General features: G+C 42.4%; 2 protein-coding genes across 4 annotated transcripts; one reads left to right on the top strand and one right to left on the bottom strand.

The window, feature by feature from the left end:
• Window positions 1-113: 113 nt before the first annotated feature.
• p4ha1b (prolyl 4-hydroxylase, alpha polypeptide I b) lies at window positions 114-15,670 on the bottom strand. 3 transcript variants are annotated; one of them, XM_061789098.1, is made up of 16 exons: window positions 15,369-15,670; window positions 12,370-13,398; window positions 11,223-11,302; window positions 11,051-11,147; window positions 10,835-10,986; window positions 10,600-10,737; window positions 9,597-9,836; window positions 7,816-8,036; window positions 7,545-7,721; window positions 6,596-6,666; window positions 4,405-4,504; window positions 3,020-3,073; window positions 2,869-2,934; window positions 2,690-2,758; window positions 1,438-1,534; window positions 114-1,355 (listed from the first exon to the last, which is right to left on the bottom strand). In XM_061789098.1, exons 4-16 carry the CDS (start codon window positions 11,140-11,142, stop codon window positions 1,285-1,287), a joined length of 1,548 nt encoding a protein of 515 aa, XP_061645082.1. In that variant the 5' UTR covers window positions 11,143-11,147; window positions 11,223-11,302; window positions 12,370-13,398; window positions 15,369-15,670; the 3' UTR covers window positions 114-1,284. The 3 variants fall into 3 exon arrangements, with proteins under 3 accessions (XP_061645082.1, XP_061645080.1, XP_061645081.1); XM_061789096.1 differs by lacking the exon at window positions 12,370-13,398; XM_061789097.1 differs by lacking the exons at window positions 6,596-6,666; window positions 12,370-13,398 and adding an exon at window positions 6,172-6,242.
• Window positions 15,671-20,664: 4,994 nt separating this feature from the next.
• si:ch211-248a14.8 (uncharacterized) lies at window positions 20,665-26,277 on the top strand. Its single transcript, XM_061790065.1, has 5 exons — window positions 20,665-20,863; window positions 21,022-21,117; window positions 21,712-21,907; window positions 23,565-23,865; window positions 25,103-26,277. Exons 2-5 carry the CDS (start codon window positions 21,092-21,094, stop codon window positions 25,501-25,503), a joined length of 924 nt encoding a protein of 307 aa, XP_061646049.1. The 5' UTR covers window positions 20,665-20,863; window positions 21,022-21,091; the 3' UTR covers window positions 25,504-26,277.
• Window positions 26,278-26,283: the final 6 nt, after the last annotated feature.

Below are 26,283 nucleotides of genomic sequence, written 5' to 3'. Positions count from 1 at the left end.
GTAGGTTATCATTGGTAGGGGCGTGGCCATGTGACCCACGCATACCTTCACGTTGAGGAGGGGCGCGCGCGCTCATGTGGCCACGCGCACGTAAACACAGGAAGGACAATTGATCCAACTTCATAAAAACAGCTTTTAATGTCTTTAAAAAATATAACACATGACGACTGTCATAACAATAACACATGTTTTGGGTCATATAAATAAAATGATTCTTCCTCGCAAAACAAAACACCAAAACCTACTGGGAGCGTCTTTGAATTTGACATCAAACTCTTGACTTTATGTTGGTTGTGTTTTCAACTGGATATGTTAATTTAAGAGACAGCCCAGGTAAGTAGGGGCGTTGCTCCCGTACGGCCAGGAACTGTCAGATGCTCGCGCCATCGTGAGGCAAAGGGCACAGGATCTCTTTGTAGATGTGCTGGGTGATCGTCTGGCCCACAATGAAGGATTTGAAATACATCTTTTGTGACACCAGTACTGGAACCTTTCTGACACACTTCGTATATAGACAACCAACCATTCCCTGAAACCTAAGGGCAATTTAGAATCTTCATTGCATATTTTCGGGGATGTGGGAGGAAGCGGGAGTACCTGGAAAAATAAACAACAGCAGCACGGGGAGAAAATGCCAACACACAGGAATACAAAAGCCGAGATTCAAACCCCCAACCTCAGAACTGTGCGGCAGATGTGCTAACTGCTCAACCATCATGCTGCTTAAAAGACAGCCATTATGCTTAAAATTGCTTTTTCATTGCAAACATGACAAACTATTCTTTATTTCATGCTGTCCCTGCTATCTGAAGACCAACTTGTGTATAATGTGCTGTGAGCTAGTGGCACTCGCTTTGCAAATTGTCCTGCAATGAAATAGTGTAAACTTGCGAGGTGTGTAAAGGAGTGAATGAGCCAGGCTTTTTAAGAATGCCAACCAGCAGGAGTGGTGGGGGTGAAGGGAAGGGGGGAGTGTTTTCTGCTACTTAAGCATAGCCACAGAACAGGAGGTCAAACGGAGTGCAATGATAAACACAAGGGAGTGAAAAAGGCACAATCTGGCAATCAGGGATCTGTCTATCTGCAGCAACACCAACACTGTTCTGATTCAAAACAATCTCTTGGGCTCTGAGTGTTACGACTGGGAGGAAATAAAGGGAGTTTGAGCTAGGAGGAAGTGAGACATTTGGACCCCAAGCATCCATGATGTGTCATCTGTGATCCGTGGCAGGGTGCTCTGGGCCGGGTGAAAAGGTGAAGGGCCTGGGGGGTGTTGTTTTTGCTTCAGTCAGTCTCATTTAGACCGCATGGTCGCCGCCACTCTTGGCCTCGTTCATGAATCCATTTATTGGATACTAAAGAGAAAAAAAAAACAACAACTACATTTTTCTTGTATTCATTCACAGGGCTTCAATGGATTCACTTCGAGGAACTCACCCCATTTGTTGCCGACCAACACAGGACAAGCTGCATGTCGTGTGCTGTAGTCGCCCTCCCCACTGGGAAAGAGATTGTACCAGAACACTGCAGAACCCTGAAGACAAAAAAAACAACACACGAACACACATACTGATTTGTCTGGCCTTATTTGACCCAGATTCCACACCTTCATATCACAGTGGGCAAAGACCTGTTTATCGCATGCCTTGGCATGAAGATTATGCAGAGTGATTATCCTGTAGTGTGGGGTGCGATTAGAGGGGTTTTTTTTCCTACCCGATTTAATCGGAAAATGTACTGTTCAATATGTATGAACACCAGCGGTGGGGAGTGTATTCGACATGTGGGCCTTCAGTGGAGACTTACCCAACTTAATAGAATAGAATAGAACAGAAAAGAATAATTCTTTATTGTCCACCGAGGTGGGAAATTGTCTTTGGCTCACCAAGACTTACACCGCTCTAAAATCATGAAAAATAAGGCCTGCCCTCAAGGTGCAGAACTGTGTGGGTCTGTCCGCTGAAGGCGCTGGAGACAGGCCCTTCACCTGTCAATCAAATACGTTCCCTACAGACGTGTTTTGCTCGTCTTGGCTTGCTCTGACCAAATAATCGTCCATCCATTTTCTTTACCGCTTATCCTCACTAGGGTCGCGGGCTGCTGGAGCCTATCCCAGCTATCTTAGGGCGGGAGGCGGGGTACACCCTGAACCGGCCGCCAGCCAATTGCAGGGCACATTGAAACAAACAACCATTCGCACTCACATTCACACCTACGGGCAATTTAGTCTCCTATCAACCTACCACGCATGTTTTTGGGATGTGGGAGGAAACCGGAGTGTCCGGAGAAAACCCACGCAGGCACAGGGAGAACAAGCAAACTCCACACAAGCGGAATACAGTACAGAACTGTGAGGCAGATATGCTAACCAGTCGTCCACCGTGCCAGCATCTGCTCATAGAGAAAAATCTAAATCTACATACAGTATTGCAGCAGTGCAGCCCAGAGTTAAGCTACACAATGAAAACGATAGAATGTTTGCAATAAATTAATATGTTATCATGGAACAAATAATTAGAATTTAGGTTCTACATGTAGCTCAGTGCTTCTGATAGTTTTTCGCCCAGCAGTCAGGGCCTTGCTGGCCCCAGACACAATCTATTTGATTTCATGAGAGGGTAAAACAATAACAGACGCTTGTTTTATGCAAGCCTTCAATATTTACAGTCAGTCATGAGGAAATAGGAACCTTTTGGGGTCTAATTGATGCGCCGACATCTGGGAATACTGTGGCGCCGCCTGCTGCCACGTCACTCATCTACAACAGAAACGAAAGACTCAACTTGAATGCTGCTTATGTTTTGCATCATTCCTCAGTTGTTGAAAAAATAATTGAAGCATGGAGCCAGTGTTGGAATTGAGACTCACGTAGAAAAGCCACGTTGCTATGCGGTTGCCTGTTCCCAGCTCTTTGAAGGCATCTGGCTCGTCTTTCTGCGGAGAGAGAATGAAACACAGGTTTAGAGTCCTGCTGTTAAAAAAAATCCTGACATATAAGTGAATGCGTGCGTGGACATACCCTTCCAAAGTCAAAGTGAGGCTCGTACTGACCACCAACACCATAGTTCGCAACCTGTCAAGACCATTGAATTAGTGCATTGAGCATCTATCCATCCATCCATTTTCTGAGTCACTTCTCCTCACTAGGGTCGCGGGCATGCTGGAGCCTATCACAGCTATCATCGGGCAGGAGGCTGGGAACACCCTGAACTGGTTGCCAGCCAATCACAGGGCACATACAAACAAACAACCATTCGCACTTACATTCACACCTACGGGCAATTTAGAGTTGTCAATTAACCTACCATGCATGTTTTGGGATGTGGGAGGAAATCAGAGTGCCTGGAGAAAACCTACGCAGGCACGGGGAGAACATGCAAACTCCACACAGGCGGGGCCGGGGAATGAACCCCGGTCCTCAGAACTGTGAGACAGACGCTCTAACCAGTTGTTCACCGTGTCGCCGTGCATTGAGCAAGATTTTTTTATTTGTTCAAGTTTGAGGGCATGTTTTAAGGCAACTCATCTGTGCCAATTTTTTTCCTGGTCATTCAAAGGGTCCTCACATTTCTAAAAATCGATTAAGATGTTAAAAATCGGTGTGTGTGAACACTGAACCCATGTTCATCTCAGTTGCTGACCCACCCACAATAGGTGAAAATCCGCGATACACTATATAATCTTTTTTATATTGTTTTAGCCCTTCCACAAGCTTTCCACACATTTAAACTTATTAAAACACTATTTGAACACACACAAAAAGTTGCAAGCGTAAATTGTATAGAAAATACTGTACTTATTGTAGCGTCCATGTACATGCTTGTGCCTTGTGTGGTAGCGTGTGACAGTAGCGTGTGGCGACAGCAGCTCCCGCGTGAGTGTGTTTATGGCCTGTACTATTATTTTTCCAGCATTCAATAAATGGCTGAAAAGTGCATCGGCAATTGTGGCTCTCCTTTCCCACATCATGTAAGGGCATTACAGTAGGTAAGTATACTGTAAAAACCCATGAATACAATCGCTTTAGAAACGCTATAGAGCGCAGAAACACCGTACCCCTCTTTAGTAAACCGGGAAGCAAAACAAACAAAGTACAGGTACATTTTTATTAACCAATGTAACAAGTATGAGCTACTAACTGGAATGGTGCCAAACTATAGGTGTAAGGTGACTCTCAACACAATATGCAGGCCATTTATTGGTCTAGGGATTACGATGAGGAGAGAACACAAAGCTGTTTGTCTATTGTGCTGAAAAGTGTCATGTTCCTCGTATACCTGTCATAATGTCACATTCTTATTCTGCCTACACCCACACAAGGCAGATCGGGGTTTACCATTCCAAATTGTGGCTAGCTGCATTGAACTGTACCGCTTGGTAGAAACTGTACAAAGAGCATTTTACCTGCAGCTCTTCTGCTGTATCCATTTCCAAGCCTGTGAGATCCTCGATCCTCTGGTTAATCCTTTCAATCATTGGATCTTCGTAGGCTGTGAGCCAAGCGCTGGAACAGAGCAAGGATATTGAGATAGAACAAGACTTCCCAGCACAGAAGCGATTGCGGGCGTCGGTTAAGAAAATCACTTTGAACGAGCTGGCAGCCAAAGGTATCATGCTGAAGTAAACATAAACCACAGTAAAAAAAAAAAAAAAAAAAAAAAAAAAGAATAAAAAAATGGGAGCACGGAGAAAGAAGCACAAGGCAAAAAAGGCCCAAGATTCAGAATCTCCAATCAGCTCAGGGTTCAGTGTTGGGGTGATTTTTTTTTACCTGCTCAGTGGAGTTGAGGGCTAAGACAAAATTAACATTTTTATTTAATTCAAGTATTTCCGAAATACTTCATATCTAAAGAGTTCGTGTGTACATAAGAAGGTAATAAGTCATTTGTATATCCTCCAAGAATCTTTGTGTTGATAATGAGTCATACTTTGGAGGTCAACGTGACCCAACAAAGACTTTCCCTCATGTGTCTTGCACAGTGAGTTCTTGAAGAGGTTAAAGTCTCATTTAGCTCAATATTCCCTGAAAATGGACGGAGATGCTCGCAAGCATAATGAAATAAGAAACTTTGCTCTTGCACATAAATTGCACAACATTTTACAAAATTGTAAATTTGAGGGGCTGGTGGCCAGCTGCTTTAAGTCACTTCCACAATGAAGAGAAATTTAACATAGAAAATGGATGGAAAATCTACAACGTTCTACAATGTGTCTGTTTTGGTGCTTTCAGACTCAAACCTTAGTCTGACTGCCCAATTCCGATTTAATGCCAATATTTCATTGTACAAGTGACATTTATTTGACTGACCAATGACTGTGTTCAACTGATGAAACAACCCGTATGTGCAAAGGCCAAATTGCATGTAAATAACTCTACAAATGTCAAAACTGGGCAGTGACAAGATGGAAGTAAAAATCCATCTGTCCATCCATCAATTTTCTGAGCCGCTTATCCTCACAAGGGTTGCGGGAGTGCTGGAGCCTATCCCAGCTATCATCGGGCAGGCGGCAGGGCACACCCTGAACTGGTTGCCAGCCAATCGCAGGGCACATACAAACAAACAACCATTCGCACTCACATTCACACCTATGGGCAATTTAGAGTCTTCAATTAACCTACCATGCATGTTTTTGGGATGTGGGAGGAAACCAGAGTTCCCGGAGAAAACAGGAAGTAAACAATAATACATAAATATTACGCATATGAAACGTATGCTCATTTTAAGATTTACAGTGTCTTTTTGAACACATTTATTTGTGTTGTTTGAGCAGAAAAGTGTGTGCATACGTCACCAACTGGTATACAGTATTTCAATGACGTCAAGCTGACATTGAGGGGTTTATCTGGTCTACCATTCCAGCCTTTGAATTTTCAGATTTTACATGCTGATATGGGGGCTAAGGAACTTAGGAAGTGTAGCAGAACCGCAGCAGCTGTAATGAGCTCATGAAAGAATGCAGTAAAGTAGAGATTAATTCCCAGAAGTATGAATATTCTCGCATGAAATCGGCCAAGACTATTTCAACTCTGCAGGGCAACAAATCAGAGCAACCTGAGAAAACAGCTTTTACAATGCAAAAGTTTCACATAAGCGACATTAAAAAATGTTTATTTTTAATCAAGCTGCGAGCAGTCTGCATGAAGAGTTTGTTTGAGCTGTTACCCCTTACCTCTTGGAGACTCTGTATAGGGCTGTAGTAAGCTTTCCAGTTTGGGGGTCATGCACCGTGGCTCGCCTTAACTATGGGAGTTCCCGCCGCGAGATGAGGGTGGACAGAAAGATAAGCAATACACCAGTGGACAGTGAGAGAGAAGGAGGAGGAAGGAGGGAGAGAAAGAGAAAAGCAGAAACAGTCACTAGATGTCAGTGTTATTGTTTAAAAATAGCACCAAGAATATGTTTCATGAGGCATGACTTGCACTTTCCACTGAACATCCTTTTTGCCTCTGAAACAGCTTCGGGCTCATGAAAACGCAACTATGTTAATATCAACTATAGCAGAAAAAAGAGGAGGAAGAGGGGAAGAGGAGGAATGCCACTTCCCCCATCTGTGTTCCCCTTTCTGTCTTGGCGACCACTTGGATGTAACTCACCTTTTACTGATTCTGTAAGCCGCTGTCTCCAGCACTCCCGTGGTGGGGTTGGAGATGGTGGCCCTGCGTAGCTGTGAAGCCAGGCATAGGATTTACCGGACATGTGCCCAAATGTGTGTGAGTGTGTGTTTGTGTGTTCTATTCATATATGATTAGATCTCCACAGGAACACGACTATTTGGCTTTGGACTTGATTTAAAGGGGACATATTATGTAAAACTGACATTTGAATTGCTTGTATACAAATACACTGGTACTTTGACTTATGAGTTTAATACATTCCAAAACCACGCTCAAAAACACTGGTATCTCATATCATCTTTCCCCATTGAAATGAATGGAAAGACCGTTATTACGTTCCAGCCGCACATTGTGCTCATCCAGGTTTGCGCACTTTAGCCACTAAGGGACAGTACAATACAGACAGACAAATAGTTTAATTAAAAACTGACTCATTAAGTTGCAGTAATATTAGTAGTTTGTCACAAAGGATAAAAAATTATATGCATGTGAGTATTTTTATATTGTCTGTCTCCATGTGTTGCTGCTGTTTGTGTTCAAATATCCGTTGCTTAGGGTTATAAAACTGCGACAACGATGCTATTGATTCATCATCCCGTATATGTTGTTTTATATTGTGTGTTAGCATTTGACAAACTTTCCGAAGGCAAAATTATGTGGCTGTTTTAAATATAATAAATGTGTATTTCTCCTTGTTCCCTTAAAATTATCATCACAACTAATGTTTGCATTTAAAATCTCAAACTTGAAGGTTGTTTCAAATAATATTAAGATGTTATTAAATTTGGTCAATCACCTTTTGAACTGTAGAGATCAAGTGCACAAAACAGATACTTCTGTTTCAAGAATGACATATATGTAGTACTGAACAGTACAGGGCATAAAAACTGAAAGTAAAACAACCAGAGACTAACATAAGACGACTGACCCTTGGCTTCGCCAGCTCTTTGACCTTCTCAATTTCTTTGTCGGAGATGATGTTGAGGAAGCGGACGATGTACGGACTGTCCCACTCATCTTGCTGCTTGACCGGTCCCAGCAGATAGAAGGGGTTGCGATTGCTGTCATAGTAACGGCAGAAAAGTCGGCTTTCCTTACGGGGAGTCTTGTGAGTGAAGAAAAAAATAGGGAACCAAGGAATTCAGAACACTACATCCTGAAAACATTTTACATTTTTTGGGTGATTTAACAGTCCTCACCATTTTGATGCCCTCCCCGCGACAAAGCATTTCGTACTTCTTCCTCTCAGGCATCAGAGTGAAGGTATTCCTGTCCTTCTTCTGCTTCTTCTCCTTTGTCGTCTTCTTGACTGGTGTCTCTTTTTTCTCAGGCTCCTTCTCCGTCGCAGTGTCCTTTTTCTGCTTCTCCAGCTGGAACTCAAAGTACTTCACATTGCCTTTGGCCCGCTGATGTTCTGGATCTGAACATTGGGGGGTAAAAGGAAGACAATTGTGACTGGGATAAAATAAAAACATCTTAAACTGTGTCGTAATTAAACAACCCAAATTCCAATGAAGTTGGGACGTTGTGTTAAACATAAATAAAAACAGAATACAATGATTTGCAAATCATGCTCTTTAATTGAATACACGACTAAGACAAGATATTTAATGTTCAAACTGATGAACTTTATTGTTCTTAAGCAAATAATCATTAACTTGGAATTTTATGGCTGCAACACGTTCCAAAAAAGCTGGGACAGGGTCACGTTTACCACTGTGTTACATCACATAATTTCTTTTAACAACATTCAATAAAACTTTGGGAACTGAGGAGACTAATTGTTGAAGCTTTGTAGGTGGAATTTTTTCCCATTCTTGCTTGATGTATAGTTTCAGCTGTTCAACAGTCCAGGGTCTCCGTTGTCGTATTTTACGCTTCATAATGCGCCACACATTTTAAATGGGAGACAGGTCTGGGCTGCAGGCAGGCCAGTCTAGTCCCCGCACTCTTTTACTACGAAGCCACGCTGTTGTAACACATGCAGAATGTGGTTTGGCTTTTTCTTGCTGAAATAAGCAAAAAGACGTTGCTTAGATGGCAGCATATGTTTCTCCAAAACCTGTATGTACCTTTCAGCATGAATGGTGCCTTCACAGATGTGTAAGTTACCCATGCTATTAGCACTAACACAGCCCCATACCTGTGTACAGATGCTGGCCTTTGAACTCTGTGTCCATAACAGTCCGGATGGTTCTTTTTCTCTTTGGCCCGGAGGACACGACATCCACAATTTCCAAAAACAATTTGAAATGTGGACTCGTCGGACCACAGAACACTTTTCTATTTTGCATCAGTCCATCTTAGATGAGCTCGGGGCCCGAGCTCATCTAAGAGAAGCCAGATAAATGGCTGTAGCGCCGAACTGTATTTACTGACATTGGTTTTCTGAAGTGTTCCTGAGCCCATGTTGTGATATCCTTTACACATTGATGTCGGTTTTTGATGCAGTGGCTCCTGAGGGATCGAAGGTCACGGGCATTCAATGTTGGTTTTCGGCCTTGCCGCTTACATGCAGTGATTTCTCCAGATTCTCTGAGCCTTTTGATGATATTGTGGACCGTAGATGATGAAATCCCTTTTTTTCCACCTGTCCCAGCTTTTTTGGAACGTGTTGCAGCCATAAAATTTTAAGTTAATGATTATTTGCTAAACCAACAAAGTTTACCATTTTGAATATGAAATGCCTTTGTTGTGTATTCAATTAAATATAGGTTGAACATGAGTTGCAAATCATTGTATTCTCTTTTTATTTATGTTGAAAACAACATCCCAACTTCATTGGAATTGGGGTTGTATTCTGTAACATTAACTGAATAGCATTCATCCTAAAATTAGAACATCCATGTGGTTTACTTGCTTAAAACAACAAGTAAAATCAGAGCTTTGGTATTGAAATAATCTAGCATCTTGACAAACAAAATTCTAGTCCACAAGGCACATCAGTTTTGTTAAGCTGACATTTTGTTAAGGGACTAACCGAGTGCAAGGAGCATCTTGGTGTACCGCAGGGCACGCTCCAACTCCCCTTGCTGGTAGATGGCATAACTGAGGTAGTCCAACACGGTCACCTTATCCACAGTGGACTCCTCGCCATCGTCCAGCTGCCTCAGGGCCTGTGCCATCCACAGCTCTGTGTGGTAGTAGTCAACATCAGTGTAGGCGATCTTTCCCAGCTCGTAACAGTCCTCCGCCGTCATAAGAGTCTTGTGCTTCACTCCTGATATGCACATAAGGATATTGACATTAAAACAGAAGAGCATACAGTATATAGAGAATACATGGTGTATTTTTATTACATATTCATGGTTCGCACTTAAAGAGGACATTTTATGGGCAGCTGTCTTGGATTGTGTACAAATATTTCAGTCTCTAAGGTGCCTGCTCATCCAACAAGGATGAAATTAACCAAGCAGGTAAATTTTTTTGTCAGCAGCCTGAAAATGTGCCGTTCTGCCCAGCTAATTTACATAATAACCAGCCCCACACCGAGATGATCAGCTAGGGTGGGCGAAGGACCAAAGTCACTTAGCTGCATTCATTTTTGTTTTGTGCACAGATTAGCGTTAGCTTCTGAAGTGTTTGGTATTTGTGTTTGGTGATGTGTCCATGAGCTACATACATACAGTGTAGTGGATGAAGTGCTGCATCCAAGATTGAAAATTGTCTAAATAGGCGCTCGCTTTTTTCCCCTCATAAGATGTGGTCTGCCCCCGCAACTAGAAGCTGTTGGTCCAGCAGTATATAGGGTGGCATATACCGTCGCTCACTTGCACGAGACAGGGCCTAAAAATTGGCTAATTTCAGCAAAATAAGATATAGTATAGCATATTTAAAATTACTGTAATTCTTGGTCCTTGGTGTGTTATGATATTAAAACACTCAATAACTGTTTTAAATTGTGAAAAACTAAACATAACAAGTGTCCTTAAGTATGTAGTTTGTCCACCGTAAATTCAGACTTCATGATGGTTTGTGTTTACCAGGTAGGTTTCCTGTGGAGATGGTGTTGGCATCCAGATTGTAAGTGTCTTGCAAACGGAGGAGAGCTTTGGCCGCACCAGTCTGATCATCATCCGTAGGGAAGTACCGCCTCTGGATGGTCAGGTTGGAAATAAAACCTGGGAGAAAAAGAAAATAAAGCCTGATTTGACAGACAGGAAATGATGCAGCACAAAAAGACCCGTAAGGGATCAAACAACGTAGGTATTTTCGAACCATCTGTGGTGTCGCTGAGGACGAGGCTCTCCAGATCCCCCCACTCAGTGTTGAGCCTCTTCATCAGCTTGAAGGCATTGACCGGGTGCCCCAGGAAGCCCTCAGGGTCTTGTGTCGCTGTGGCCGTCAAAGATTCCAATTTATCAGCCCACCTGCCAAAGAATGGGAGTTAGTTTTGTACTTTATACATTGTGATGGGGTCGATGATGCACTGACTTTTTGACCCGCTCCAACTTGTCCTCCTCAGCTTGGATGTAGTCCTTGAGGGAAGTGACGAGGTCCTTCTCGGTAAACAATAGATCTGTCATTTGGCCTGAGGAACACACACGACAATTAACACACATCATTGACTTCTCGGCTCTAATGTTAGAAAAATAAGACCTTTTACCTATAGAGGTGAAAAAGTCGTGGGCTGAGAGCGACGGCCGACAGCTCAGCAACAGGAAAAACCAACATGGCAGCAGCCTCCTGTGGAGAGAGGGATTCAAAAAGACATTTACAAAGAGTGTCATCATCTGTCCCTGCTCGGCATTGTGCTGTTTCCAAGCTTCCACTTTAATGTACATTACATCTTCTGCAGTCTTCAAAATATCACATCATAAAGTCATTGTTCATTGGATCTGGCCGGAGTGTTGTCGTTCCCGCATCTAGTGCCTTACAATATAGCTCTAAGGATCCATTCCCCTCTGGGGCAGGATGCGATGGGCTCATTTTTCAAATTCAGGATGGATTTTGACATAAAATGTGCATACTGACATTCCGAAGGCCCCTGCCTCGCTGTTCAGGCAGGTGTGTCTATCATATGTGACATGAGAAAACAAGTTGAGAACGATTAGTTTTCCTCTCATTGCACTGCAATACTGATGGGAACCAAGAATAAAGCGTGTGTGAATAGAATCTACTTATGTGGGACAGTCATACATTCTAGACTTTGTGTCTAAGCTCCACTCTTAGGTGGGGTGCACACATACCATTTTTTAACATTTTGACCAATTTTTTAAATATGAGAAACCCAATATGATGGCGAAAAAAAAATACTGAGTGTGTGCTTAGTGTTCCTATGTGTGGTGTACTTCAGATGACCAACACAGCAGTGGGGGAAGGGCAGTGTCAGGTTGGGGAGGGCACTCGGCCAGGTGTTCTTGCACTCCGGTCTGCTCTCTGGCTCGCCATGCCTTTCCCCAGTGGTTTTTTAATGCACCGCATACGTTCGCACATCCTTTGGAGAGCTGGTTGGCCTGGGTGGGGGTGTTGGTTGCATGCCACTGGTCGGGGCACTTCAGTTGGACTGGGGGACTGCCCTGGGTCCTGGCGAGTGGGTGGTGTCCCGCTGGCTGGCTCCTCCACGGTATGGAGGGCGGCCAGGCCCACCCTTCCTCGATGTCCTGGCATAGCACTTCCGTACGCCAGTTGACTTAACATGCATGTGATATGGTGTTCATTCACTAATAAATTCCATAGACACGCTATAGGCTTGAATTGCTTATGCAGGGACCACTAATAATAACACAGGTTATATTAAGATATCAACTCACAGGTTCTTACAGGTGTTGAGACACTATAAAAGCATCCCACAGCACCACTCTTCAGTAGCACTGCCTTGCTCATTTCTCACATCCTGTCCTGCCTGGCCCTTTTCTGTCCTCTCTCATCTTGTCCTATTGGTTAGTTGTTGCATGTCCTCACTAGATGTGTGTGTCTCCCCTTCCACAAATAAGAACACATGCAGCTGAACAGGACAAAAAAAAGGTTGACCAACATAGGACATCACACACATAACAATATCTACAACAATTTGTCGTACTATCAAAGCAGACTTGTGGGAGACAGCATGGTGCCACTGGGCATCCAGACTGATGGAAAATACAAAGAAGAGTACTAACAGTGAGCATGTCAAGTCACTTCCTAATTTCTAGCGTTGCATTTTGTTCCAGAAAACCAAAGAGATAGTCATTGACTTCAGGAGGCACCGCACCGATTTCTTTTTTTTTTCTTGACAGTCATTTGCACTAGAGAAGGAGCGGCTTTCAATCTCATTGTACATGTGTATTTAATGACAATAAAAGGCATTCTTTTTTTCATGTCACAATCGTGGAGTCTGTGGCTCGGCCCAACTCGGTGTTGACACCACACAAAGATTTGCCATTGTAAATATTGAACAGATTACAAATGCACAAACTTTAACACACCCCAAACTACAAGATAATCACTCACAATAATGTTTTACAGACTTTCGGAAATCTGGCCTTTGCTGACTTTGATAGCAAGAGAATGAAAATGCTCAAATGTCTGTACTACCCCTTTTTTCAAAAAGCATTTGGACACATGAAATATAAAATAAATGCCTTGTATGCTACAGTTAAATAACTAAAGGATGAGTTTGGTTTTGGCCAAGTCTAAACCAGCGGCTTCTTGAGAGAATCCAAAGGCCGGTGTGGTGACTGCCAAATTTCCGGTAGGTGTGAAAGTGAATGGCTGACTGACTCTCTCTACATGTCGGGGCTGGGATTTCCTGCGGTTCACCGCTCGGCCAATGGCATCTAAGACTGACTGCATGTGACCCTCTGCAAAATAAGCACAACCGATGATGCGGAAATTATCTCAACCAGTCACATTGTTCCACTGTGTGTGACAAAGGAAAATTGTAGTTAGCAGCACATAATTTGGATAGAAACACATAAATACATACTTTGGAACATGTTGCAAAGAGACTCTCAGAAAACTCTATATGTTATTCTGGAAGCAAGACAAACGCAGGTTCAGGCAGGTTCTGCTACACAGACAAGCTGCCAAAGGGGAAAAAAAATCTCATGTGGGTTTTCAATTTAGGTCAGCGGCGGGACAAAATAAAAGATGCCATGCTTTTTATACCTTGTAGGAAACACAAGAAGCAACTTACCACCCATTTAACCTCTGTTAGAGACACACTGATGCTAGCTGTTGTTCATGCCTGGTTCTCTTCAATTAACCTAACATGCGCATTTTTGAAGCTGGAGTACCCCAAAAAAAAACATGCAACCACGAAAGAATCATGCAAATTCCACACGAAAACCACAGCAGAGATTTTAACCCCGAACCTCAATAATGTGAGGCAGAAATGCTAACCATTTCACTGTGATGCTAAATAATTCAGTATGCAAATTGTCTACTTGCGAGAAAATTCTCAAATTATTTGCAAATTCCCCTGCAGTTCTTTTACATGTGCAAGTAAGCATGGTTGAGAATTGCTAGATCCTTTGTAATAATGCTAAGAAAGTATTTTTAGTAACTACCATTGAAAATCAATCTGTTAAATCATCTGTCAAGATAAAGATCAGAGCTCAAGTTCCACAAGATTGAGCATCTGTAAATTCCAAATATTCTTAGGCTTAGTCATCGCCAGGTCATAAAGCTTCATCAGTAAACCTCTTGCAAAATGGTGTTCTATAGAATTACAGTAAATTAAGAGGTCCTAGATATTATTATTATTATTATTTCTGAGACTTTGTGGAGAGGAGCTTCAGGACACAAAGCAAGCAAATGAATTAAAAGACAAGCAGAATAAGGTCATTTCTGTGTTATTAAAAACAAACCAGAACTGTGCTTCATTGAAATTTTCCTGGCCTTGGAACTGATATTGTTTTGTACATGGTGATGATAATACTGAATAAGATCAAAACTAATACTTTTTTTGGGTGTGCATCTATCAACAACAACAACAACAAAGTTGCATATGTATTTAAAAACATCATAGTGTAATCCTTCTTTCATAAACCCCATTTTAAGTTGGACTTTGAAGCAATAATAAACTATTTTTCTTAAACTGCTCGTGAGTTTTGTGACTAATGCGAGATTACAAAGCAAGAAATGTGTCCTCCAGCGTCTCCTTGGGCTAACTTCTCATTGAGTGAATGGAGAGGACTGCCACGTCTTCGCCCCTCCCCGCCGGAGAGACTGGAGCCTTGCCGGATAAACACGAACGATCACAAGTGCCACATTTGAACGAATAAGCATTCAAATGAATGATTCACTTATAATTCGACTCAGTACGTTCGGTTTCCAAGTCGATTTTGTTTCCCTTGTGAGGAAACCGTAATAAGGCGAGTGTTAGCTTTTAGCCTCAGCGAGCATTCAAGCTCAACGATGACATATGATACGAAGATATAAATGACACGGCTACGTAACTTTAAATGACATTTTAAGACTTGTGTGCCAACAAATACAAAGCTACCTCCAAAATCGTGTTTATTAAGCAGTAGTAGCGCTCTACGTTGCACAAGAAATTCAATGGCCGTCACAATCCACGTTGTCTAGGTTACCACATTATGCTGCGACACACTAAATAATTTTCCTCTCTTACGTGAAACAAAGTTTAATCACTCTAAAAGCGACACGTTGTTACAAAATATAAAACGTTTAACCTACTTTTCAGCTAGCTAGCGTAGCATAGCCTAGCTTAGAAGGACATCGAACTGGAAAGTGAAAGTACGTAATTGGAATACGTAAACAAACTAGTTATGACAGTCGTGTAAAGTGTTATACTGACAGTATTTACCTGATAAAATGCATCGTGGCTGTAGAAAATAAAAAGTGTCCTAGTGTTCGGTAGGCTCGGTGGTGCAGTCAGAAGAGCGAAGGTAGATGAAGAAAGTCAAGAGTGGTTTTGGTGGTCCTATCTGACGAGATGTCCTGACGCACTGTTGGACATCTCCTGCTTCTTTCTTGTGGGTGGACAAGCCAAGACCCAAAAGGACTACGTGCAGACTCTCACATGCCTCTCAGCCTCCTCACTTTTGGGGGGCCGTCGTTTCGAATCTTCAGGGGAGGTGGCATCCTGCATGCGGCGACAGATGAGTACTACTTTGGTTTTTTTTTTTTTTTATAAGGGAGTAACTGTACCGTGCCACATATTCCAAATTTGACTTTAAAAAAACGTGTGTTTGTGTATGTTTTTGCATGCTTTGCAATCACACCCACCCACATATATATATATATATATATATATATATATATATATATATATATATATATATATATATATTTCTTTTTTTTTGCAAATAGACTTCCTTTTTCTCCCACATTCCATAAAAATCCCTGCAAACCAAAACGTGTCTGGTGGGAGGGAATTCCTGAGTTCAAAAGGGTGGAGTTACGTATATTGAGTGTGTGTGCGTGTGTGTGCGAGAGAGTAAACTGTGAGGATGACTTCAATGTGTGCTTTGGATGCAATAAATCTTAGCAAGCAGCATCCTGTCGGAATGTCCCACGTAAACACTACAGTAGTTTAATGAGTAGTTCATTATATTACATTATTGCAGCAACACAGTGAGCAAGTGGTTCTCTGGTCTGCCTCCCTTTAGAGAGGTTCTGCGTTCAAATCTCAGCTTAGACACTTATGAGTGGAGTGTGCGTGGGTTTCCTTCAGGTACTCCGGCTTCCTCCCCTGTCCCCAAAACATGCATCTTAGGTTCGTTGAATACTAAACATAAGTGTGAATGGTTGTTAATCCAATGAGCCCTGTGGCGGACTGACAACAAATCCAGTTTGTACCCAGCCCCTCACCCAAAATCACCTGGGATAGGCTCCTGCTCACCCGTGAACATAATAAGAATAAGCAGTATAGAAAATGGGTGGATGGGGAAATTTAAATTTTAGTATACATATATATATATATTTGTCCAGCAACCAGTCTGAAAATTCCATATTTTGGTCCTCAGAGGGTCTTGAAGCTGCATCATGCCAACACTATCAGAAGCACTGCCTAACATTTACCCTAAATTCTAATATTTGTTCCATTAAAATGTATTAATTAATGTATCTTCATTTTTGCAGCATTTCTCTTTGCTGCACTGCTTCCAGTAGTGTGTGAGAATGTTAGATTTTTTTTTGTCTAATCAGATTTCAGTTTCTATGTCAGGGATCTTCAATTAGAATTCGGAGGAGTCAGTTGCAAGTGATTTCTCAGGGAAAAGGTCCGAACCTCAAAATGTTTCGATTTGTGCAGCTGACCCATCAAACAATATAAAAATGGAGCATTTCTTTTTTTTGACATTTGTGGTTTTGCAAACACGATGTTTTTGTTTTACATGAAAAACAACAACAACAACAACACCAGTCTGCACCACAGAAACTTTTGAATCTTACTAAAGGAGAACAATGCATGAAATGTATACCCAAAAACAAAGCAATACAAAGTGCTTATTAAAAACACATTGAAACCCTTAGAACAGAACATATAAATACAAAGAAAACCAAGAGCTTAATTATCCTGTGAGCTGGCACAAACACGTCAGGCCTACATTTCAGTACAAATTGTATTCTGATGCCTGCAACTTAAAAAAGAAAGGCTGGCAAACATTTAAAGTAAAGCAGCATTTCAGGCCTAAATTTCAAGCAACAGTGAACAGGAAAATTAAGCCTTTCAAGTAAATCAGAACACGTTGATGCACATTTCAAGTAAAAAAAAGTGATTTTGTTTACCTTTGAGTAACTCGGCAGCTACATTGAGCGAAACGTCGACATACATACATACAACATATAAGACACAAAGGTTTTGATTAGGCTTCTGGAAGAATAGAAAAGTACTGCTCTGTCCATTCATTAAAAAAAAAAAACTTTTCTGAGTCAACTTTCTGAATTTAGGAACAAGCCATGCCATGTCTTCAAATCTCATCCTGGAAACTAACTGTTCGATTGGTTTATTATTATGGGCACATGATCACAGCAAAAGAGCTAGCGTAGTACTGAATGTAACCGTCTCACAGTTTGTGACGGCGCCCTAGGTGAGAAAAAACGGTCATGTGACAATGCACATACTTTATCTTGATTTAACAGCAATTGACCGTGGGTCCGCATAAGACCTTGACTTGGTCCGGACCCAGACCGCGGTCCGCCATTTGAAGATATGTGCTGCCATATCAGAGTAATCTTCCCGCGGCCTTCAGAATCAATATTCCTGGCCAATTTAAATTAAACTGTATTAGCAAATCATTCTAGAACCAGATTTCAAATTCATCGAGCTAGCGTCAGCATTTTTCTGTCCTCTTATTGGTTGGTCAGAGCAAATCCTCACTGAAGGCCCCAATACTAAATACACAGCCCGCTACTGCTTCAGGGGCCATTTAGACGTTTCACTGTACTCGTTATGATTTAGAGGAAAAACTTCTGTACACAAAATTATGGTACACTTTTTCTCAATGTGAACTGCTGGACAAAAAAAAATTCTATCTATCCATTCATACTCCAGTCATCGTCGGATATCGTCCAGGGAGGTGAGTCTTCTCCCAAAGAGTTGCTCTTCATAGGTCAAAAGCTGGCGCAGGAAGTTCACATTTGGAGCTGTGCACGCCCTCCTCTTCTTTAGCCAGCGCAGGGCGTGCAGCAGCAACCAGTGCTGATGCTGCATGAGGAAAGCCAGCGTCCACCAGGACCATACGCGGCGTGCAGAGGAATGGGCACAGGGCTTGGAATGCTGAGAATCCACCCAGCAGGATGACAGGATCCATTCCCAAAGTCCTGAGCTGGAAGAAGCAGCGCTGAAGCTCGGGGGCCTTTTAACTTCCCACTGAAATTCACATAAAATATACAGAAACAAGTAACTAAGCTAATGATTCCGAACAAGTCCCCTATCATGTGAAGGCTTGAGCTCTGACCGGGGCTGGTGCCGTACTCTGCATAAAGAAGTATTATACAGTACTTCTGCAGCTCTATGCAGCTGACGAGACGTCCACAGGCCCGCGCTGTCACCACGTGGCTCTCCTTGTACCTTGACACATGTTCAACCGTATCAGCATAATATGGTCTTTGAGTGATAATTTGTAGATATTATCATTAACAAAGATTCTCTTTCCGTCATGGCCACATTCATTTGTACTGTAACATTTTGGTGTTGCCAACTGCCCAAAAATTCTCAAAAATTCCTTGGGTGATAATGGGAGCTATTGATGGCATAGCACGCCACTCTTTGTGAAACAACTGTGGTGTAAGTGTTGGTGTTGAGACACCCAAATCTCTCGGAGGTGCAACGAAAAGAGTAGGTGTTGAAACATCTCACAAGAAAAATGTGGGTGTTTCAACAGCAACATCACCGGCGGTGGCGACAAAAAGTGTGGGTGTTGAAACATTTCACAGGGAAAAGTGTGGGCTTTGAAACTCCCACATCCACCTTGGACTCAGTGTACAATCTTTTCCCGTTGAATTGAACACAAGGCTGATATACTCGCATGAAGCCATTGTGTTGGACGAATGGCAACAGGTGGACAAGTTAGACATACATAGGTTTATTGTATCTTCGGCCATCGAATGGAAGAGCATTTAGTAGTTTTCTGCCTGTCACGATACACCGCTGCCCTAGATAGATGACCCAAAATATATTTGTACTTAATAAATAATAATTTTCAGACAAATTAAAGTTGAATAATTTCCTACGGCACCCCTGCTGCTCACTCACATCACGCTAGTGCGGAACGGCACCCTGGTTGGGAACTACTGATCTACACTAATAAACTTTGATGACTGCACTACAAAAGGAACTGGTTATATATTTTCCAGTGCCAACAAGTGGGGAACGCCATCGTATGCCCTAGAGGTCTGACGATTTAATTATAGATGAAGACTGAGTGCCTACAATTATGGTTGATCCACCCACCTCTCTGCATTGCGGCAGTCCAGGATGAGAATGTAGTGAGGATCGTAGAGGGCGGGCTGGCCTTCTTCGGCGTTCAACAGGTTGTACACCTGCTGTGGGATGACGTAGCCTCGTTCCACACGCTAACTCTGGCAGAGCAGGATTTAGCCCTTCCTCCGGTTCACCCACTGATTGCAGAAAGAACAAGAAACATTGTGCACTTATGCGCTTTTTCTGTGAATGGACAAAAAGCCTGTTTACCTTTTCTCTGAAAGGGTATGACGGATGAGCGGTCACTGTCCGTGCTATTGACCTCCCTGTCAAAGATGCTCCTCACTGTTTGCAGCGTGTCCGCTGGCTCACTGGGGGCCACGCTAAAATTGTTATTTAATCTGACACAAAGGACAGCATTTTAGATTGATGTTTTCAGCCATATACAAAAATAGTACTGCGCCATACCTGGAGAGTACAACATCCATCTCGTCTTCGTCTTTCTCGTCAATTGTCAATTTCGGTCACGTACAGCCACGTTGCTTAGTGTGCGGCCTCCCTTCATTTCTTTAAAGACTCTGAATTACGCTAAGGTGTACTGTAAATGTCTGTGCAAATGTTTGTGCTGTAAAGTATCCTTTTGTGTCCTGAAAGACGCTATAGACAGTATACAGTAAATCTAATATATTATTATTACTATTATTATTATATGTCCTGTGATTGACTGCCATCGACAGGGTGTATCCTGCCTCTCGTCTAAAGTCAGCTGGGATAGGCTTCAGCTCACCCGCAATTCTATTGAGGACAAGGAGTGGATGGTTCATAGGTTGAGTAGCATAGTCACATTTCCACTGTGCAACAACAGTGAGTTGATCCTGCAGGGGAGTGTGTTTGCCATGCTGTTTACTTTACATGCTGCCATGTGCCCGCCGGCATCCATTATGGCTGCAGCGGGTGCAGGGATCACAGTGGCGGTGAATGTCACAAACAAGTGTCAAAAAGCCGAGACAAACCGGACCATTTGTTTTAACTCTCCCACGTTAGTTGTACATCAATGAAGTCAGAGGGGAAAACTCTATAATGACATTGAGCTAGATAGCAGATTTAACTTTCAATTATCTCTGTTTATATATGTGTCATAAAATGCATTCAGTACTAGACATAATAGAAACTAATTGTTTATTTATTTATTTTTTGGGGGAGTGGGGGGGGGGGGGGGGGTCGGTGTGGGGGGTGGCAAACAAAGCTGGACCAAAGTCCATCTGGACATTTCAAGTGCACGAATGAGGAGGTAAAAGCAGCAGCAGACCATGTCAGAAGACAGGCACTTTCTGTTGAATGGCAACACTTCATCAGAGCATTTCTAAGTGTATTTGTATTTTCTATTATCACAGTCTGTAATTGAAATAAGACTTCAGGACGATTGCCAGATGGTGAGTAAACTTATCTTTTCCTTCATTGATTTTTCCATCGTCTGTTTTTGTGTTCACTATTTCTTAATGAAATGAATACGTTTACATGCAAGAGGTTCACTATGAATACAAAATGGTTAAGCCTGAGAAATCCCTACATTTGTTTTTTGTGTTCTTAGGCTCTCACCTTTCCCACCTCCGACTCTAGATAAGAACGCACTGCATTAACTGTTGGCGACCTTGCGCAGAATGACAGCGTGCCTCTTGGCTGAGAGGTAACCCTGCGTTCTATACTGTATCTTTATTTTCCTTTTTATATAAAATATATAAAGTTCAACTATATACTGTATATTATATATAGTTATCACCTGGCTAAATTTACTAGATATACTGTATATCAGCACCAAAAATCAAACATTTTAATCCTCATTTTAATGATAAACCCTGGCAGATATGAGCCTTGCGTTTTATGGAAAGACCTGTTGCGCCAGATATCATGATTAAAATCAACAAAGTGGTTCAATAATTTGAAATTTTGAAAAAAAGAGCTTTGGGGATGCAAATTTACCACAATCCGTTGCTTTTGGGTGTTACAAATACTGCAGCCCAACTTTCAGCAAACCTGTTTTTACGAAGAAGTTTGTGTCGTGGGAAAAGTGCGGGTGTTGCACCACCCACGTCCTGTGCTTGTGCAATCAAAATTGTGGGTGTTGAAACCTTTTACTGGGAAAAGTGTGGGTGTTAAAACATGATTATTATTTTTGTACTTTACATACTGACTGTTCTAATATCTTATGTACACATGCACTGCTTGACTTCCAGACCTATTGTTAATGTATTTCTGTATTTGTTAATGTGTGACGTGGAAGGTGGAGGACTTGGAAATGGTACATCCCCGCCGTGAGGACACTTTCCTCCAACCGTGCCCTGAAACCTGTGGTGCCCACCCTCGGCGCGGCGGTCGTCTTCTTGTACGGCTTGACCGACAAGCTCCGCTCGTTTGTGGCGGGCATCTTCCTCCCCCAGTACCACTACCCGTACGTGGTGGCCCTCTGCTTCGGCCAGGTCGGTGCCTGACGTCACCTCACAAACTGTGCATGGCGATGTTGACTTAATACATGTTGATGAAGGTTGTTGAATGAGCTTCTATTTGCTGTGCTGGCAAAGGGCAATGTTTGGGTGTGCGAGCGGCAGTTCGCGGGGAGACCTTGGGTGTGTTTTTAACCAAATACTTCAAAGTCTTTGCATGCAAGTGAAAGCCCGACCAAAGGTTGATGCAAATGACTGAGCTGTGTGAAGGACAATCACTGGAGCGAACCGTGCGTGATGCGGAGGGTGAGAAGTAAATGTGGAAGGTATGTAGGCGAACAAAATTTGTGGCATTTAGTAGAACACATACCTCCCTCAAGGTTTAACTGTTAACCAAATTTGAGGAATGCCATAATGTAGCATGTTTGTTTGTCCCTACGTGATGACAAGAATGAACGAAGAATTGATGTGTAACATGACAAAGGGTAAATATTATGGAATATTTTACTTGAAACTGACTTAAAATGATTTCAATATTTTGAGATATGACAGATGACAGAAAAGATGTTTCCGAAAATATGCCTGTGAGCGAGCCGTTCTTAATTTTGACGGATTGTGGCCTTTTTGGCCTAGTTTACATAATACCGTCCCAAGACGAGTTTCTCAACCCATGACTTGACAGCTCGGCGGGGCCGAAGAGCCGCCGATTTCAAGCGATGGTCGAAATGTACTGCATTAATGACTATCATGTCAAAGCCAAATGGTAAGCAGAGCTGCATTGAGTTTTGTTAGATGCACAGATAAGTATTAGCTACCGATAAGTGACACATACTTGACTGTGACGTTGTCAACGCAGCTGAGGTATTTTTCTTTGGCTGCATGTGCCACATGCATTGATAAAGTTTTGTATACGAAGTGCTGTTTCTATTGTTGGGCACTTGTGCCAGTAGAAACCGCTTGCCACATTAAACTCTCTAGCGCTGCCACGGTTGTCGTGGTAACGAAAGCCAAACTAGGGCGGGTTGACCAGTCGCTCGTTTTCATGAGACTGGACCCCCCCCCCAAACAAAAAAGGCTGAGTTCAGGGAGGTTTAAAAAATGGTAATGGTTCTGTAATTCTTTATCCTTCAGGTATTTTAACAAAAGCACATTTTAATGTTATTAAAACACCTGGGAACTGTTTAAATAGTAAAATAATGCATATTATTTTACTGAGCCAATTTTCCATCAAATTATTGGAGTTGTTAGTATTAATTTGGCCTAAAAACATGCTGAAAGCAGTGAAATTATTGCAATCTGCAATATAAGTTACATTTCAGTTCAAAACCAAAGTTTAACAATGACCTTGTAATTCGCATCACACTCCCCGAGATCGTGATTGTAAAAGTTCAGACGTCATTACTTGACGTGCCATCTGCTGGGTTCCCATTTATGGTGGAGCTAACGCTTGCCTTGGTGCTCCATTAAACACACCATCTGTGAATATCAATTGGGCCCCTTTAATTAAGCTAAAAAAGGGAACCAAAACATTAGCGCAAGCTCTCAGTATGACGCTACACAACTGCAAACTACTACAGCGAAAACATGCCCACTTCATCCAAAACTAGCATTACCCTATTATCTTTTACAGGGACGACTTTTGCATTACATTACAGTAGATTGTGCAGATGTATCCTACAGTTTTGTTTTCCAGGTCCTGGTGTCTGTGTTCTTCTTCAATCTCCTCCACGTCCTGGGCGTGGCGCCACTGAGGCAGTACAGTCATCCACTGGCAGAGCGCCTCTTGGTGCCGTCCATCTGCAGCAGCGCCTATGCCACGCTCACCATGTGGGCCGAGGCCAGCAGCTCGTACGCTGGTCTCTTCCCGTTCGCCCTCCGGCCACTACCTCTCATCACGGTGGGCCTGAGCTTTGTGCTGAAGGTGACAGCGCCTCCCTCTGTCCACACTTCCATCCTTGTGTCCATCTTGACTGGGTTGGCGCTGGTCTTCACAGGTAAAACTACATTTTCGCAAGCCAACAGGGCGAGAGGTGGGGTCGCTAGTCAGTCGCAGGGCACATACAGTATAGACAAACAACCATTCACGGTCACCTACGTATGCTGCCCTGCTGCTAATAGGGAAGATCTGGTAATAATTGACACCCCCTGAAAAGCGATTTATAATTGCGTAAAAGCAAAGGACTTAAAAAGGCCAGGATCATTAAGCACCAACACCATGCATCTAACATGTACATAGTCATAAACCCATGTTACATAAACGACCAGTGTTGGAAAAGTTCATTTTCCACGCGAACTCGTTCATAGTTCAGTTCACCGTTCCAAAAAAGGGCTAGTTCACCATAGTTCATATTCAAAATGTTGAACTAACTTTCACCATTCCAGACTTTTGTCCTTAATGTGCAAATAAAAACACGCAACACATTGTGACAGCAACAATGGTGAAAGGACATTGATAACTTTGCATTCCTACAAAATATTTTATCCCATGTAGTCTTATATTACAAAACAAAATAAATTCCATGTTAAAGCATTCTGATACAGTTAATAATTTTCCTAAAAATACATTTTTACACGTTTACTCCCATTTACGCAGTCCCTGAATGCACCTTGCGAACACGGGCTGCTGCGACGTGCCTGTGGAATGGAAACATAAATGGCGGTTGCCAAATACAGCGTTCATCCCAGACATATGACGGCTCGTATATAATGTGTCCAGACGGGTTTTGTCCTGAAAGTCACAAGCAAAACCTGGCACTCTTGAATGAAAATGAAATATAGTTCAAAAACAGTTCTTTGAGGTCAGAATGAGCGCATTTTCAATAACGTTCATCAGGCTGAAATGAACTAAGCTCAGTTCATGTTCGCCCAAAATATGAACTAGTTCATGAACTTTCGTTCATTGAACTCGTTCAGGTACAACACGGTAAACATCTATATTCAGTGGTTAAATTATTCAACACAAACACACCACCTTCACATGAGGCGCCACAATTGTATTTGCTACCAAACTCGCCTGAATAACACACAGAAACTGGCATGGCGTCACACGGGCAAACAAATATGATAAATAATATTACAGCAAATGTCAGATACTGGAAGATTTTTACTCAAGCAATATTAAATAAGGTGCCTAACATCTACAAGTAATTTTCTGTTAACATACTCTTACTTTTACTTAAGTATGGCTTTCATGTACTTTTTACAAGACTGCTCTTTGGTTACCTCTCGCAGACTGGCGTGGTATATCAGACGTGGAGCCTCTGGAGTACATGTATGCGCCTCTGGGGGTCATTCTCCTCAGTCTCTCCCTGACTTGGCTGTCCAAAGTGTCTGAGGCCGAGCACCGCCACCTGCCTACGGACAACCAATTCTCCGCTTTGGACATCTACTACACTCTGCTGGTGAACCAGTGCTGGCTGCTGGGCCTTCTGTGGACGTTGCACCCGGACGGCCCCCTGCTGTCGCTGAGTCGGGCCAGCTGGCACAGCCTGCTTTTCCACGGTTATCTGCTCGCCATCTTGCTGCTAGGGATGCTCCTCAACTTTGTGCTTGTCATGACAGCGCTGTGCATCTCACCGCTGGCTGCGGCTCTATTACACTCGGCCAGGGAACTGTTGCACCCTTTTCTATAGGTTTTAAATTATGGATGGATGGATGGATTATTTAATATTTATTACCTCAGTCAATGAGGTTATAGTCCTACCATCTATTATTTGCTGGGCAGGGATATACATGGGCCTTCAGTGGGGACTTACCCGACTTCATACACCTCTTAATACCGTCACTGTCACATTACAATTATAGAAACAATCAATGCTATACAAAAACACAATATAACAGCACAATCTGTGCCACGTACATCATCGGGAGCAGTATTTATCTAACAACAAAACATAAAAAAATACCCATACCAAACATAAAAAAATACCCATACCATACCCACAAGAGATGCTAATTATTCAATGTTTTAATGTGTGCAGTTTGCTCCAGCCATGTTTTGCTAGTCGAACCAGATGATGGAAAAGTGCTGATGTCATCGAGGGCCACTTAGCTGGCCCTGTGAAGACGAAAATGAAATCTGATTGGCAAAAGAAACAGTCCCATTAGAAATATATATGTAGTTTAAGCATTGTTAATTCGGAAGGCTCTGAGCAGATTAGATTGACATGGCAACACAGAGGCTGAAATCTGACTGACAAGAAATTTTAACATTCACATGTACTGTAAGCATTACAGCCAAGAGAAATGTTATGAAATGAAGAGACACTGTTGGCAAAAAATCTATGGAATACTGTATTAGAATTTGGATTGTAAATGTTGGTCAGTGCTTTTGATTTTGTTCAGTCCAGCAGAGAAGCCCTCGCTGGCCTGGAATACCCACTGGTAAAAGAAAGTTTTAAAACAAGGCACTT

This window comes from Phyllopteryx taeniolatus, chromosome 11 (genome assembly GCF_024500385.1).
Source record: "Phyllopteryx taeniolatus isolate TA_2022b chromosome 11, UOR_Ptae_1.2, whole genome shotgun sequence".
Taxonomy (NCBI): Eukaryota; Metazoa; Chordata; class Actinopteri; order Syngnathiformes; family Syngnathidae; genus Phyllopteryx; species Phyllopteryx taeniolatus.
The sequence above is the reverse complement of the archived record's forward strand: the minus strand, read 5'-3'. Positions and strand labels throughout refer to the sequence as shown.